This window comes from Myotis lucifugus, unplaced genomic scaffold (assembly GCF_000147115.1).
Source record: "Myotis lucifugus unplaced genomic scaffold, Myoluc2.0 scaffold_44, whole genome shotgun sequence".
In the NCBI taxonomy this organism is placed as follows: Eukaryota; Metazoa; Chordata; class Mammalia; order Chiroptera; family Vespertilionidae; genus Myotis; species Myotis lucifugus.
The window spans coordinates 6,208,023-6,226,324 of record NW_005871092.1 but is presented as its reverse complement, the minus strand read 5'-3'; the positions used below and the strand labels follow the sequence as shown (position 1 = coordinate 6,226,324).

At 36.0% G+C, this 18,302-nt stretch overlaps 1 protein-coding gene across 1 annotated transcript in view; it reads right to left on the bottom strand.

Moving 5' to 3' along the window:
* The window catches only part of ATRNL1 (attractin like 1), a 474,447-nt gene that overhangs the window by 353,286 nt on the left and 102,859 nt on the right, over positions 1 to 18,302 (bottom strand). The window contains exons 14-17 of the mRNA XM_023753345.1: positions 11,237 to 11,391; positions 4,463 to 4,547; positions 2,062 to 2,270; positions 927 to 1,045 (exon numbers count right to left, since the gene is read on the bottom strand). Coding sequence (XP_023609113.1) covers positions 927 to 1,045; positions 2,062 to 2,270; positions 4,463 to 4,547; positions 11,237 to 11,391 — 568 coding nt within the window. The remainder of the gene's footprint in view (positions 1 to 926; positions 1,046 to 2,061; positions 2,271 to 4,462; positions 4,548 to 11,236; positions 11,392 to 18,302) is intronic.

Sequence of the window (18,302 nt, the reverse complement as noted above, 5' to 3'; positions counted from 1 at the left end):
ACTTTCGTTGATTAATAAAAATTCAGAAAAATATACATTGTATTTTGCTGAAAATCTGTATGCATGTTATTTAGTTATTTAAGCTATAGCCCAATTTGGGAAACTTTAATCCAATTAAATACACTTTTTAATTCTTTTTAAATTTTTCTTTCAATTTGCTAATATCTAAAAAACATAGGGCATTTTTTACTACCCACTTAAAAGGTAAATTTTTGCTGCACTTAATCAATTTTCATCTGCCATAAATATTAATTTTTGGTTTTTTCAATAGTCTACCTAAAGTAGGAGTTAATCCCATCACTATTGACATTTTGAGCCAGATAACAATTTTGCGGAAGGTCTGTTCATGCATGTAGGACATTTAGCAGCATCCCTAGGTTCTACCTAATAGATGCTAGTAGCAGCCTCAGTGAACTCATAACAACCCAAATGTCTACACACATTGCCCAATGGCTCTTGGGGTACAAAACTGCCTCTGGCTGAGAACCACTGGTCTCAAAACAGATAAAAGGCAAACAGCCACTATCAATACCCCAGGTTAAACTTGCACACAAAGTGTATCAACAAACACTACCCCATACCACTATTAATGCATGTCTGCAAGAACCCTCTGGAAATTATTTCAGATAATTACTTATGTAATCCTATTTCCATCACAAAAGACAGCGTTTATAGTTAATAGTCCTTTTATAATCAGCTTTGTAAGAATTTTCCCAATGAGAAGTAAGTTATTGCATTTAAAATGGACCCTACACTGACAAAGCCAAGCAACAAACTACAGAGTGAATTGACAACATCCTGAGAGCGATTCCCTACGTGTTTTCCAAGTGCCTCAATGTGTAAAGTGATTATTTTACAGTGCGAATAGCTGGTAAGCTAACGATTATAAAGCAGCACCGTTAACAACGTCACCCGTAAGTACTGACCACACTGCAGTTGCTGTTGGCTGAAATGCACTTCTTGTCATCACACCACTGACACCCGTTGGTATTGGCAGTGCAGCTGGCACAGTCTGCGTATCTGTAACACCTGTCCTCAGAAGCAGCTGCAATACAAGCGGGAGACAGAAACACATCAGGATGAAAAAAAAGAAAATGTCACACGTCTCGATTCACACATTTTTAACATCTGTTCAAGAACCAGTAAGACATTTTTAAACCGTAAATATGACCATCAATATAAAAAAAGTTCAATATGAAGTCAACTTTGTAGTTAATTAATTGTGTTACAGGGTTTATATACCTCCTGCCCTCATCTTAATTACTGAATCTACCAGGATCCTATAGCCAGTTAAAATGTATACATTATGGAGGAGGGAGAAAAGACTCATGGGTAATTTAGTGAGCAAACTATATTACTATGGATAAAAAAGAAAATATTACAACGAATATTGTTTATCATTCTTCGTAAAGATATTTGGAGACATCTGAGTTAAAGATTAGCAAAATTTGAAAATACATTTGTTAACTGTAGCATTGCAAATGTACAAAACTCACCCATTTAAAGAAAATTTAACAATTTTTATCCTAGTCATTCATTTATAAATAATATTTACTAGTAATTTTTCATAAGTTAGATTTATTGATTCAATATTTTATACAAAATATTACACTGGAACATTCATCATCAAAACTGAAGAAAAAAATTTAACTTCATAATCTGGCATGGCAATAATTCAGGAAGAAAAAAAATACCAAATGCATAATAAATTACTTCATTTTATTTCTTTGAAGCACACAATATTTCCTAAAAATGATTATTTGAAATCATTTTTTACTTACATAGGAAAATAATTCATATATATGATGTTATATATAAAATATTGATATGTAATATTATATGCAGAATTTTAAAAAGAAAACTAAAGATAGTTAATAAAGAAATTAAATTATTAATTGCTGTCTAGTTCAAACATTAGATTTCTAATCAGAGGATTATACATTTTTTATTTCTGAAGGCTACTAAGGTACTTCTTATAAGCAGGGTACACTTCTGATTCTAGGCAAGTAGAGAAGTTCATGCCAGAGACTGGGGAAAGGAAAGGGAAAAAACAACATTTACCTGTTTTAGGAGGGCACTTTGCTCTAAGAATATTATTCGTATTCCCCGATTCCCAAGATTCACAGTAACTTTTATTCCAAATACATTTTATCCCTGGACCAGCATTTTTACAAAGTTCTTCATTTCTAAAAGCCTTGCAATTTGGAGGCTTGTATACAAGGATATCATTAAGGAGCACACTGGAAAATCCTCCAAATATATACATGGACCTAATAAAAACAAAACAAGAATCTTAAAGAAGCAATATTAACAAAATTCACTGTTTAATGTACTAGTTTTATAAATAAATTTATATATATATTGAATGTCATTTTATCAAGGTAGGAAACTATTTTTTTTTTAGAAATAGATAACAGCAATCCTATATAATAAAACCCTAATATGCAAAGCGACCAAAGGATGAAACGACTGGCGGAATGACCGGTCACTATGATGCACACTGACACCAGGGGGCAGACACTCTCCAGTTGGGGACAGCTCCTGTGTTGAACGTCTACCCCCCCGCCCCAGAGGGAGGCAACCTGCAGTGGCAATGGGGGCAAGGCCGGCCAGTGGTGGTGCCAGGCCACCAGCCAAGGTGGGTGCCAGTGGAGGGCCCCCTGATTGCCCCTCCTGCCAGTCGCCCCGAGAGGGACCAGATCGCCGGCCAGGCCTAAGGACCCTACCCTATATATTGGGAACAGTCTCTTAGATTTAAAAATTAAAACCTGGCAAGCTACTCTAACACTGAAAAAAAACAGGATAATGCAGCATTGACATGCATGGACTCTGGCTTGCACATTTTGTGGTCAGCCCTGATTCTGACACTTACAACTGTGTGACAAAGCCAATTACTTAACTTCTCTCTGCTTCAGTTTTTCCACCCAGAAGATGGGGAAAATGGTACTACTGCCTCAGAGGATCATGTTATGTACTACTTTCTATAATCAGGGCAAAAAAAATGTAGCTGCCCATACAACAGCAAGATGCCTTTGACCTGTATGAAAAGTATGGTCACTGGTGCATGCAGCGTCCCAGATTACGAGAGAATGCAGGCCGGGCTGAAGGAGGGACACACACACACACACCATGCATGAATTTTTTGCACTGGGCCTCTAGTATATAGATAATAAGGCACACTTTAGAATTGCTATCTAAAATTATAATTTTTAAATACATAAAATTTAAAAATTAGATAAGGAGATCTTATTATAGGGTTTTACAATCCCCTTATAAAATTTTTAAAAAAGCAAGAGTAGACCTTGGCCAGGAAGCCCAGTGGGTTAAGAGCGTCACCCTGATAGGACAGGGTTGTTGGTTCAACCCCTGGTCAGGGCATGTACAAGAGTCAATCAACAAATGTATAAATAAGTGAAACAACAAAAACTGATCTATCTCTCTCCCTCTCTCTCTTTCTCTCCCTTCTTCACTCCCTCCCTAAAATCAATAATCAAAAAAAATTTCAAAATTTCAATTTAGAAAGAAAATCCCAAACAATTACTGAATTAGTAGTACCAATGCCAAGGAAGTTTTACAGTCCCTCACAACAGTATTTTCATTTCATTTCTTTTGTATTCTTTTAAAATGCTTCAAAAATACCTTCTATTTAAGAGAAGTAAAATAGAAATCAACGAAACAATTTTTCAAAAGAGAAGCCTAGAGGTCATATGTTTACACTCTGAATTTCATTTATTACTATTTTGAAAGCCAACTAATATCAATTGCAGTTTCATTGTACAATAGTTAACTTCTACCTGATTTTAGTATCATATTGGGGAATTTTTACGTAACTTGAGTAAAATGGTAAAATAAAATGAACTTATAAGCATGTCATTATGAATTATACATTTAAGCTAATGAATGAGCTAGCATATTTTTACTGTCACTTGTGTCCATATTACCAAATTTTTGCTACAGAAATAGAAAAATCATACTGACTTACAGGAGGAAGGTAGCTTAATAATCATCCACTCCAAATTCCTAGTGGACTTAAGAATATTAAAGTCCAGAGAGGTTAAGAGACGTGTCAAAACTCATGCATTAAATAATGACAGAACTAAAATGAATTCTGCTCAAGATCCTTGCTCTCTTCTATAGAAATATGGGGCTAGCTTTCTATCAATTCAGTTTGATCTTTTTTAAGGAGGTCATTCATTATCTGATCTCTGGAAAAGGGAAAAAAGGAAAGATGACTCTTTTCTAAGTATCTGAAGTTTTGTCTCAGCACCTTTCCTTTAACAACTCCCCTACTCCTTAAATATATTTAAACAAAAGGGAATGGAGGATATGGTTAATGACCCAAAAGGTACTCCACGGTACAGTAGGGATACATAAAATCCAAAGCCATTAAGTACAAATGATATTTTTTAAAAGAATAACAGAGAATATGGGATAGTATAACTGATAAATGTATTTCTTTTACCCATTAATGACAACTGCAGAGTGTCCAAATCTGTTAACATCTCTATGAAGATTTGGTTTCGGTAATATTTTCCATTCATCACAAGCTAGAATAAAAGAGATCAGAAAAACAAAAGGAAAATGAAATAAAAAATAAAGACAAATACTATATAACAATCACTGGCCAAATTAATGATATAATACCTAAAGTTAGGATGCCTCTCATTAATTTTCCATGACCTATAATTTAGCATTGTTATTAAACTAGCATTATTCCTTAAATAAAAATGACATATCTACAATTCCCACAAATAAATTAATATATGACAATAAATAAAATGAAAGGTAAGAAACTGGGTATATATTTCATATTGGAAAACAATTTTAATGACATATTTTTACCAAATAAACCAAGGTTCATATAGTAAAATAATGCATGAATGTCAATACTGGGCAAACCTAATAGAAAGTTAAATCACTAAATCAAACTTTACATACATGCATACAAACTTAAAATATATAATATTCAGTGAAAGAATATCTAAAAACAGAATCATCAAAATGAAATATTTAGTATGGAACCACAAAAGACCCCAAATTGCCAAAGCAATCTTGCAAATGTAGACGAAAGCTGAAGGTATCATGCTCCCTGATTTCAAATTATTTTACAAAGTTACAGCAATCAAAATGGCATCGCACTGGCACAAATACAGGCACACAAGTCAATGAAACAGAAGACAGAACCCTAAAATAAGCCCACGCTTATATGGTCAATTAATCTACAATAAAAGAGGCAAGAATATACGATTAGAGAAAAGACCATCTCTTCAATAAAAGGTGTTGAGAAAACTGGAAAGCTAACATGCATAAGAATGAAATTGGACCTAATTCTCACACCATTTACAGAAATGAAAGACCCAAAACTATAAAACTCCGCCAAAAAAATAAAGGTGGTAAACTCTTTGACAACAGTCTTAGCATTAGTGGAATTCCTGGATCACATGGTAATTCTATGCTTAACATCTGAAGGAGCCTCCATACTCTTTCAGTGGCTATACCATTTTGCATTCCAACCAGCAGTGCACAAGGGTTCCCATTTCTCCACATCCTTACCAACACTTATTTTTTATTTCTTGATAACACAGAAACAGAAAATAAGTGTTGGTAAGGATGTGGAAAAATGGGAACCCTTGCATTGTGGGTTCGGTTTGCATTTCCCTGATGATTAGGGATGCTGAGCATCTTTTCATGGCCAGAAGAAGTTCTAGCTGACGTAAGGGACATGTAGAACAAACAATGGAGGGGGGACATGAGGACTATCAGTTGCCAGCCCTGAGCCCAGCTGCAGAAGACAGCGCAATGATCTAGGTGTTTCCCAGGAGCTTACAACAAATGTATTTGAAGACGTGGACTGAGTGGCTCCAAGAATGAATTATGTTGAATATGGAGATGTGCTGACTAAATACGTCTTCAGGGAATGCGTGTTGCCCCTTTGCTAGGATCACTATCACCGCATCATCCAGCTACCAGCACTTGCAGACATTGCTTCAGCTCTGGAGAATTTCATAACCCACAGCCCGATGCTCCTGGGAGTGACCCTCACACCTTCACACAATGACGGGTCCAGGCCTATTTCATCCCGTGAGCAACAACTCTGATGGGCAACGAGACTGTTAGGTGGACTTGATCTTTCCCTCTGCCCAATCCAGCTTCTTCTTCCCCTTCCCCTTCCCCTTCCCCAGGACCTAATCAGTAGTCTAAACACCAAACTCTGTCCCAGGGTTTGCTTTCCAGAGAACCCGAAAGGTGACAGGGTGCTTCACTGCCACAATGTAACCTAACCCATTCTGACTGACACAATACAATCAATGCACATTTTCCTTTACAGCTTCTTAAAATAGCTGGCAACTGGTTTTCTCTCATAAAATTGTCTGAGAAGAAAAGAATTTAACTTCTAAGCTTATGAAAAGCTAGTCGAGGGAAGCAGTTTTTGCATCCATAGACACAGCATTTCATGCTTGCTGGTATTTGCCCTCCTGCCAGAAATTCTCAACACAACGGGGAGGGAAAGATAGAGCAGTTGTTTCGAACCGACTTTCCCTTATCCCTTCCAGCCTTTCCAATAACTACGAAACACAATGATGGGCAAGATAAATTCTGCTGCTGAGTTTTCACATTCTTGATCAGGAGTCTCTATAAAACTTAGATTGGTTTTCCTGTAAGATGTGGAAGTTATCAAACGCCTTAAAGCTCAATATTAAATTAATATAAGTTGTTTACATGCAGTCTATTCCCATTCTTACATTCGAAAGTCTCTTACATTATTAATCTGTCTGACTACAACCTATAATTATGTTTTTTTCCAAGGCGAAAATATGTCTCCAGAGCACTCAGGTCATTATCACCTCATAAAGAGTTCAAGGCTGGACAAATTAAAGCAAAATCCACACAGTTATTGACATCATGGAAACTGACAGGAATACCATTCCACAACCACAGAAAAGCCACACAGGAATAAAGAACAAAGTGTAATATACGCTCTGGAATACAGATTATTTTTAAAACATGTGCTACCAGGTGCTAATATTAATTTACAAACTGTACACTCAATACTTATAAAATCAAAAAATTAGAATTACTATTTTCGCAAACTCAAATTTCTGAAATCAGAATGTTGTGCTGTCAGACTACTGACCTATGAGGGGCCACATAATTACATTAAGAACTGGCACTGGAATTTAGATACTGGTTTATTTCATCATTATGCATACAGTACAAGTGGAAAATGCACATTCGTTGGCAAACTTCTCTACAAAGACTCATAGTTTTTCATGAAAATATACTTCTGTAATGCTTTAAGGACACATTTTAATACAAGTTCATAAGTCAATCTTAGTTGCATACTTGAAATATGCTAAAAATAACCAAAGGTTATGTGTACAAGACTCAAAAGTAGATGGATGTAGAGAAAATCTATTAACCATTTGAATACCTTTGTAATAAAAACCAAATTTCTGGATGTTGCCTAAAAACTTTTCCACCAGCCCTTTAATGATGGTGATTCACTGGGTTTTTCCCCAGTAGGTCAAGCCTTGCCAAGTATTCTAAACTCTAATTATCGCGTTCTCAGAGTTTCTCTCTGAGTTTTGTCTCCCGTCACTCATTCAATAAATAGTTATGTAATTTTTACTCTCTGCTAGGCAAAGTGGCCATCACTGTTTGACTTTCAATATTAATTGAAATGATTTTACAGGGTTTTAACATACAATGTTATTTCCTGTTGACTTCAATAAACAAGTCTTAATGTAATCAATTATATTGAACCATGCTTAAATTCCTAGAATAAATCCTATTTGGTCGTCATTTATTCTACTTTTAAAACATTGTCTCAAAATTCACTTATATTTTAAAGTGTTTCAATTCATGAAACTCTCTCACTTGTAAACTGTTAAAATCTTCCATCAAATCACCTAAGTGACACTCAGGAGGTGTGAAAAACAAACTTCCCGATTCCTTTTGACCCACTGGCCCTAGCAAACCAACTTTTATGACAATATTTACTCTCCACAGCCAACTGGTTTTAAACTATAAATATGTCTAATGACCAACTCAGCGGGTATGTTTTTCCCATTGCACCTTTAGCCTCATTATGTACCAGAAGGTTATCTTTACCAGGAAGATCATTTTAACCTTCAACCAAGTGCAATAATATTACCACTAACAATAACAAACATTTTAAAGTTTTCAGATTTAAAATCTGACTTCAAGCTAGATTCACAAACTAGAAGATTAAGTAGTACATCATGGTGTGTGTTATAACCCATCCAGTCTTGCTCACCAGCCATGGCCCTTAGCAGCTGCACTCTGGTCACTTTTTAAAATGTAGCTGCCCAGTGTCTAACGTAAGAGAATCAAATTATATAGCTTTTTCCCCTACAACCTTCAAATGAGATGCCAAGATACAGGCATGTTTGAAAACCACCATGTACTTCTCCATCTAGCATATATAATGTAATGAGAACTATGAGGGCAAGGTTATCCTCAAAGATTAACACTATTCACTATTTAAAATTTACTGTGGCAGTAAGGTTGAAATAGTACATTTTACAGCAATGAAAAATTAGTATAAGCACAAATATTCCTATTTGTTTAAACATGATATAACACAAGGCAATCAGCTTAAGTGTTCAGGTGCATTCCAGTTAAATATGCCACAGAAGTCCTAGGGAACTGTACCAAAATTAAAGTCCTAGGGCACTGTACCACAGAGAAAAATTAGCAAGATGGCCTTTTCTTTCTTTTCAAAACGGATTTATTTTATGGGTTCATTATGCAATGACTGTATTTTATTTCCACAAAATATACTGCATAAGGAAAACAAATTACTTTAGAAGGCATATCCTGAAATCTGAAAAACTTTTCCCAGGAAAATATCCCAACATTCGGTGCTACAAAACTAAGAAGAATAAATACAGATTTCAGGGGGGAAATTTATTGGGAACTCAACAGACATAATCAAATGAGATCAAATAAAAATATTGATCTATGTTGAATTGTATGCTTGTGTTATGTTTTTGTTGTTAGTGTTAGCACAGGGCACAAAAAAAAATCCTATGTTAAATTATAATGCTATTTAAAATATGTTATTCTTCCTTAAATCTGAACATTTGCTTGAAAAATGAAACTGATATTTGATTCTATCTTTCCACAGTATTAAGAAACATCATTAAACATAATGTGCCTGATAATTTGTTACCAAAATTAAGAATATACTTTGGACCCAACCAAACAGCACAGTATATTCAAGTGAAAGACTAGCACAAGTTTTAGTAGTTACAAAAGCTAGATCCGCTGCTTACTATCCACATAGCTTGAGCAATTAATTGCCTTTCACTCTCTTCAGCTTAATATTCTGGAAATAAGTTTAACACCTCATTACAAGGTTATTAGAGAGGTTACAGATATTAGCATATAAAGCCCTAACCCTTAGCATAGTGCCTAGCTCTCAGAAGACACTTAGTAAAGAGTGATTAGAATACAGATATCTGATCTCTTTCTCTCTCTCTCTCTCTCCCTCTCTCTCTCACTCTCTCCCCCCCCTCTCTCTCCCTCCCTTTCTCCTTCTCTTCCTCTCTCCATCTCTGAAACTAACACCTCAATGTTTTCCCACCTCAGCAAGCTTTTTTCATACATAAAGCCTAGAATACGATAACCACAAACACTATGGAAGGAATTAAAATAAGTTCCCAATATATAAACTATAAAAAGAGCTTAATAATTTTTTCATTAAAGTGCAGAAAGTGAGTGGAAGTTTCTAAAATCTTCTGCAAAAATTAAAAGTTCAAAATCTCACTTTACAGATTTTTAATAACAATAAAATTCTACACTTTTCCTATGGTTGTTGTTTTTTTTTTTCTTATAAGAAAAGCAAACAAAACTTTCATCTACCCCCAGAGAACTAAGCTTACTGTCTCATCACCACAGGCAAAGCAGTATGTCGACAGCCCAGCCAGCAGTGAAAGCTCGCAAGCCAGCCTCCTTCGGTACTTCACCTGCTCTGCTTTTTTGGATCCCAGGCTGATTTATAAGCCTTCTAAAGGCCGAGACAATCCCGTTTCCATCGTGAATCATCTCTTCAAATTATTATTTCAAAAAAGTAAATATTTAATTATTTAGGATCTAAAAATCCTGAAGAAACATTCTTTATAAAGATTACTCACAGACGACACTCATAGCTTAGAGTTAAAATGCATACATAACTTTATTACTAGGAATTACTTTCTTCCAAACGAACTTATAATAGTTTTAAATCATAGTGTTTATTTAGAGTCTTAATTTCCTTTATATGCTACCACTTAAAATAATTTTCCAAAGTAGATTATGTGCCTTTGTGGTGTTTAAAAGCAAAAGTATACTTCTTACATCTATTGAATGTGTTATTCTTTGGTCTCTTTTATTTTTACTTATCAAAATGATTCTTAACAGCTTAAAATTGGTATATTACTTTACACCATCAATGAAATGTGCTCTAAAGTATTACTAACTATATTTTAAATATCAGCTAGGTTTTATCTAAAATATGATATACAAAGAAGATATGTTTTCACTACAATAATCTACTGCATAGCTTAATTTAGTCTTTCAATAAATATATTCATTTAATATTCAGAAATTGGTAGGACTAGAGATAGCAGAATTAAAATTAAATTGTATTAATGCACTGTATTTTGGTTCTCTGCAAAAGATTATTCCATTACTTCCATTCCTAGTTCTGTTTCCATTTTGTCCCAAAATCATATTTCTTTAGCTCCACTATCTCTATATTCCTTTCTCTAATTCTATCAGCTTTCTATATCAAGTACATATATCTTTTGAGTTTAGTTTAAATGAATCTTTACTTATCCCCACTATATCTAAAATGCTTGCTTTACTACTATTTATAACTTAATTTGTTAGTGCTCTATATCTACCCTTTATCAAAACTAATGGTAACAGTCAAACAAAATAGACTGATATAGTGCTCATGTAGTAATATGATATAGAAGAGCCTTCAACAAAGACATTCAAACCCAGGCTTCTCAATTCCCCTGTCTCCACCACTGATTCACCCCCGTCCAACTATTCTCCTGGCTTTATACTCCTACTATGCTGGATTTAGAGAGAATTCCACTCATGGTGTCACTGAATTTATCTCCCTAAAATGGCATATACACATGCTATCAAGTAATGTATTTGAGAATCCCAAATGAAAAAATTCTGATATTTCCTACTTTGTACAATCCTAACAGATACATACCTATGTCATATGCCAGGAAATCGGCAGAAAAACATTTTGCACCGTTACTCAAGGAAGTGTCATTATGGGTATTTCCTCCAAAAATAAGCATAGCTCCATTGATAAGAACAGCTGAATGAAGGTATCTGGCAAACCCACTTTCTTTCAATATAGTCCTACAGGATAAAATTTAAAAATGTATTACAAAAGATAAAAAGACCTCCCTAATTCTATATATATATATATATATATTATATAAAGGATCTAATTTGCATATAGAATTTTCCTTGGAAGTGTGAAATAACATGCTCAATTTTTAATATATATGTCCTCTAAACTTAGTATTTTAAAAAATATAAACAGCCTCTAAATTTCATATTTTTAGAAAGATATTTCCAGATTCATAGTACCTTAAGATGCTTTGACAAAGCACAATATTAAACATAATTGCTAATGATTTTATAATAATTTATATTTTTAGTTTTGTTTTCATTTATAAAAGTAGGAAACACGTATTCTTAAAACTAGAGGACCAATATCATCAGTTTTAAATACCAAATAAAAAATTAAATATAATAACTTTACTCTAAACTATATTGTTAAAACTACATAACTCATATGGATCCCATAATACACCTTTAACTTCTTAAGTATAATATATCATAAGAAAAGGAGATCTATCATAAGTCTAAAGTTCAATGAATTTTCACAGGATGAACATAACTAAGTAACCACTATTCTGATGTAGCAAAGATTTGCATTGCTGTCTTTGTACTTTACAAAATGGAATCATATATTTTGTATTCATATGTATATTCTGTTCCTCAAGATTGTTTTTGAGCTACATTCATATGTTGTGTATAACTGAAAATCACAATGATTTTTGAGAATCATTACAAATAATATAAATGTTATTTTATTTAATTAAAGTACAACTGAGAAAAAATGCTACCAATATATTCTCACCATCATATTTCACCTGAATGAGCTGATATATAATAAAGGTACATAAAGATATGAATCAATGCTTCATAAATGCCCTAAATAAATCCCTGGTACAAAGAATCAGAATGTAAACAGTACGTATAATCTAGTTAGCAAGATATATACAGTATATCAAAAACCATGGGTTATAATACCAATTAATGGTTAAAAAATATGGAGCAGACTTCCAGCATGGCAATATAAGGAGTTCAACAAACATTCTCCCCTAGGAAAGAACTATAATTCATCAAAAAGATAAAAAAACAAGCATTAAGGGTCCAAAAATTTTTACTAAGAGCAACCATAAATATTTACTCAAGAATATCTACTAAATTTTAATAAGAATAACAGACCATTATTTCTAACCCATTGCCTGCTCCCATCCTCCCCCCCACATCCCCCCAGCACAGACCAGTTCCCCCCAAGCAGGCATGTAGAGCGAAGAACAGAGAAAACCTCCACCCTCAGCTCCTAGTCCAGGCCACTGGATCTAACAGGAGAGGAGATGGCAATGCTTCTCATGTCCCCAACTCTGGGTGGCAGTTCTACTCAAGGAGGAAGCATGAGAGGTCTGAGTGCTCATCCTCTAACCCAAAGGGTGGCAGCTAAACACCAGGCCCAGCAGGCTAAGAACACCAGGGCCGCGCAGTCTTCACCCCTCCTCACATACTGGGCAGAGGTCCTTGCCAAAGAGGCCAGCTGAGAAGAGCAAAGGCTACCACCCCGACCCAGTGCCCCGCACAAAGAGCAGTGGTGTCACACCAACGGGAAGAGGTTACTAATCCCACCTACAATTCCACAAACTGGCACAGAGCTCTCCCAAGAGAACTGACTTGATATGGAACAGAGAGGGTGGGAAAGTTAAGGGAACGGTCACAAACCAGGGAGGTTTTCCTGGGTAGCAGTTAAAGAGATGGCTGCTAGCTCCATGAGAACCATAGCTCAAAGACCAGGTAAAAGTTTACCTGAAGGAGGAGGGATGGGGAAAGGAAGATGAGGACAGCTAATAAGAGCCCAACAGGGACTGAAATTGAAATCAAATGGACTGTGGAACAATTTATGCCCCAAAGCATTGTTGAAAGTTCCAGTGGTTCTCAACCTTCTGGCCCTTTAAATACAGTTCCTCATGTTGTGACCCAACCATAAAATTATTTTCGTTGCTACTTCATAACTGTAATGTTGCTACTGTTATGAATCGTCATGTAAATATCTGATATGCAGGATGGTCTTAGGCGACCCCTGTGAAAGGGTCGTTCAACCGCCAAAGGGGTTGCGACCCACAGGTTGAGAACCGCTGGTTGAAACTAAGAGAGCAATCAATGAGGAATTAGTGGAGGCTGTCTGGTGATGTGACACAAACAGAAACAGAGAGCTAAACGGGAAGTCAGGGGGGGAGTCAAGGAGCCCTGCTGAAGTTACCGCCATCCCAGGGAGACTGTGTGCATCCCCCCCAGGTTGCCTCCTCCCAGGAGCAACATCACAGGATGATGCATTTGGAGGAGGAAAGAGACTTTGCTAAAAGAGTCCAGCCAGGTCACTACACAAATAAAATTACAACAGCCCCAGGGAGTGGGGGAGTCACAGAATCAGGATCTAGAGTTGCTACACTATATTATCTAAAATGTCTAGTTTTTAGGGTAATCTATTACACCCAGCGAAGAAGGAAAGTGAGACCCAGATGGAGGGAGAAAGAGAACAGAAATGCCTTTGAGAGGGCCCAGATGTCGGATGAGCAAAAAAACACTTCAAGGCAGCTATTATAAATATCAGAATTATGTTACAAATACATTCACAAGCTTAAAGGCAATGTCTGCCGACAAGACACTAAAAGAAGTTAGTTCTTCAGTCTTCAATCACTTATTCCAATGCAGAGTGCTGGCAAAGGCAATTATGTAATTAGAAAACAAAGTAGGATGCACAGTTCTTTTCCTAATAAATTTGAAAAGCAGTTGTGATAAACCAGTACATATATAATTGGTCTGTTGAGCTTGTAACATATAGAAATGTAATATACCAGGAGTGGGCAAAGGTAAGCTTCGAGATGTGATGATGTTCTTTTGAGTAAATAAAGCTATCGTAATCATCATAACCTGCATGTCTTTTTCCATATAAACAACTATAAACCTACTTTTGCCCACCCTGTTTTTGACAATTAGAGCATAAAGGGAGGGATGGAAGCAAAGCTCTGTTAACGTAAGGAAATGATGCCACATAGTAACTCAAATCAACAAAAACAAATGATCAAATAAGCCCGCAAAAATATTCAATAACTTGTATATGAAACAAGATTAAATAAGAACATGTACACTAGAATTATTCATAATAGCAAAAACCGGCACAGCCCAAATATCCACCCACAGGGGAATCGAGAATTTTTGAAGGTGCTATGTTCCCACAGTAAGGGTATCTCACACAGGACAATTCTGCCAGCAACCCTATCATACTTCCCTAACCCATTCACCCTTCCTCCCTCCTAAATGACCATTCTGGACTTTGTCTTCTCCCATCCAACCTCAGTCTTCTAATAAATATCACCCATTCTCGCTCTCAACTGATAATCCCACTTCCTATTTCACTAAGAATAAAAAAAAACGTCCACAAACTCTTATCCATCTACCCACTTATCTGCAACTGCATTCATATAACCTACCTGTCCTCCTAATCCTATGAATAAACTGTCTAGGCCAGGGGTGGGCAAACTTTTTGACTCGAGGGCCACAATGGGTTCTTAAACTGGACCGGAGGGCCGGAACAAAAGCATGGATGGAGTGTTTGTGTGAACTAATATAAATTCAAAGTAAACATCATTACATAAAAGGGTACAGTCTTTTTTTTTTATATAGTTTTATTCATTTCAAACGGGCTGGATCCTGCCCGCGGGCCGTAGTTTGCCCACGGCTGGTCTAGGCTCCTAGAGGCCAGCCTGTGTCCACTAGTCCCACTGCTACTTGTTTTCTCAAGTACATCCTGCTAGCAAGTTCTTCCCTTTCTTGCATCAGTATTTTTAACATCATCTTGATCTTTCCTAACAGCCAACAAACAATTATTTCTCCAATATTGAGGGAAAAAACCTCTCTTGTCCTCACCTACCTGACCCTCTCTTACCCTATTTTTCTCCTTCCCTTCTAACTAAGCTCCTCAGAAAAGTTGTCAATACTTTTCTCCAATTCCTCTTCTCCCATCCTGACCAGACTCAGGACGATCAGAATGTCACCCTACACTCCACGGGAACTTCTCCCATCGAGGTCAGCAAAACACCAGTTTGCCAGGTTCTGTGAGCCTTTCTTAATCCTCACGTCACCTTGCCTTTCAGCAGCTCCTGACAAGCTTTCTCTCCTTTGAAACCCACTCCTGGCTTGTAGGACACGCTTTCCTGGTTTCAGGCTAACTCACTAACTGCTTATTCTCAGTCTCTTTCTGATTGTTCATCCTTATCTCTCCGAGCAGAAACGTAGTATCCAGATGCCCAAACTCCTATATCCAGCCACCTAGTGTGCATATCCACTAGGATGTGTAATATGTAGCTCAAATTAAATAAACCTCAAACCGAGCTTCCAAATCTTCCTTCACACCAAACCGACTCCTGCGACAAAATTCATCATCTCCATTAATGCCGACTCCATGCTTTCAGGTCTTCCAAGGCCTGGTTCCACTCTCGCTCCTTTCCCTCTTCCACTCGATTCCCAATCCCTTAGTCTATGCAATCTCTGAGCTCTGCCGTGAAAATATATTGAGAATCCAACCAATTCTCATCACCTGCACATTTCCTCCCTGGTCCCAGACACTATCATCTGTTTCTTCAATTATTGCAAGAGTCTCCTAAGTGGTCCTCTTGCTTCTGCTCTTGTATCATAATCACAACACAGCAGCCAAAGTGATCCTGTAAAGACCCAAGTCAGAGCATTTCGCATCTCTACTCAAAACCCTCCAATGGCTTCCCATATCAGAGTAAAAGTCACAATCTCTATCATGACCCCTATGACTCTGGAAGACAGGGTACCCCATCCCCACTCTCGGGTCATTTTCTCCCACTTCACTCAACCCACTCTAAGACCCTTTAACCCAGCAGTACTGGCCCCCTGGCTATTCCAAAGGATAAGCACAGTCCCATCTCAACCACGGCTTTTTCCTAGGTTCCTCTCTGCCCAGAACCCCTGTCCCTGAGGTGTCCGCCTGGCTCATCCTCTCATCTCCTTCATGTCTTTACCCAAATGTGTTCTCAGTGATGTCTTCTCGTACCACCCTATTTACATGTAACAACCTAAAACCCCCTATCCTCTTTCCATGCTTTCTTCTTTCTCCACAGTATTTATTATCATGTAAGATACATTTTACTTATTTCCATTTTGTCTGCCTCTCCTTATTAAAATATATTTCCAAAACATAAAGTTGATGTTTAAACAGCTCCCTAAGAAAAGCATGCAATGTTAAACAATACATGCAAAACTCCAAAACTGACAAGCTAACGATGTGTTTGCAAATACACACAGAAGGGTAAAAAACCTATAAAGAAAAGCAATGAAACAATTAATACAATAGGAATATGGTTACCTCTTTGGGGGATAATGAAGGGAGAGCCAACATGGAGGCACATGAGGGCTTCCTGGATATTGTAATGTCCTCTTTCTTGGCTTGGGTAGGTAGGGTGTTTACTTCATTATTGTTCTGAAACTATACATGTATGCTTTCATATAGCCTGTTGTCCATATGCAATATTTCCCAGTTTATAAAAGACCACTATGAAAAAAATAAGTACTACATGGCTCAAAATTACCTTAAAAGGTAAAGCTATAGAAATAAATATTTCTTTAAGTGATCAATATGTGATTTTAACCAGGCATTCCAAATCTCTTAACATATCTTGCTGGTTATAAAGACAACAACCATTTCACCTATATAAATATTTTATGCTCATTTTAGTAAATGCCCCCTGCTGTACTATTCTTTCATTGTGTGTATTTCTATTATTTCCCACAGATACATGTAGGATAAAATTTTAAGTTATCTGTCTCCTTTACTGAGGAAGTATTAGGATTATTTCTAATACAGTGTTTGATACAGAGTTAATGATTTTTGTTGAAAAGATTTCAGACACTCATTATGCACAGAAATAAGCAAGGATGAACATCATGAATAGCATGTTCATCAGTATTTACTAAAATTTAAGTTAACTAATAAAATTTATAACATTTTTCTGTTTCACTTTCCAAAACCTGACAGCTAAGTTTTTAGAGAAGTCACAAAAACTCACAATAAAGCAATAAAATAGCTGTGAAAAAATAAGTGTAAAAAAAAATACAACAACCTCCCATTGCATCACATTTAAAGAGCTAGAAAATATCATTTTTAATAATATTTCATTGGTTGTAGGATTTTAGGCTAATGGCTTTTTTTAGCCACCTAACGACACCGTGTCTTCTAGATTTCATTTTTTTTCAAGTGTTGCTCTTTTATATGCCTTTAATTACCTTTGGCTTCTTTAAAATTTTTCTCTTCCTGTTTGGGATATTATCAGTTTTACTGTGATATTTCTAAACATAAGCTTCTTTGTACTTATCTTCTTTGGTGCTCATGGAACTTCTTCCATTTGTGACTTGATGTCTTGTCACTTTTGAAAATTATCAGTATTAAGACTTGAAACAGTGTTGTATATTATTTTCTCACTCCTCTTCTTCTAGATTCCAGTTACATGCATGTTAGACCATTTCCACATGTTCCTTATAATGCTTTCCCTCTTTAATTTTTTATTTTTGTCTTTCTGTATTTCAGTATGGGTTTTCCTTGACCTATCTTCCATTTCATTAATTCTCTCCTTGGCTATGTCTAGACTGCTGTTAAACCCATCCAAAGAATTCTTAATTCACTTAATGTATTTCCCATTGGTATAATTTCCATTTGATTCTTTTAGTAAAGGTTTCTACTTGTCTACCTTATATTTTAATTCCTAATCATTTTAAAATTTCAGAAAACACTGTTGTCCTTCAGGTGTGTTTATAATAGCTATTTTTTCCAATTTTTGGTTTTTTCCTAAGCGTTTTTAAAATTTTATACCAGATACTGCACATGATATTACTGAAGAAATAATCTGAGGCTCTATGTATTA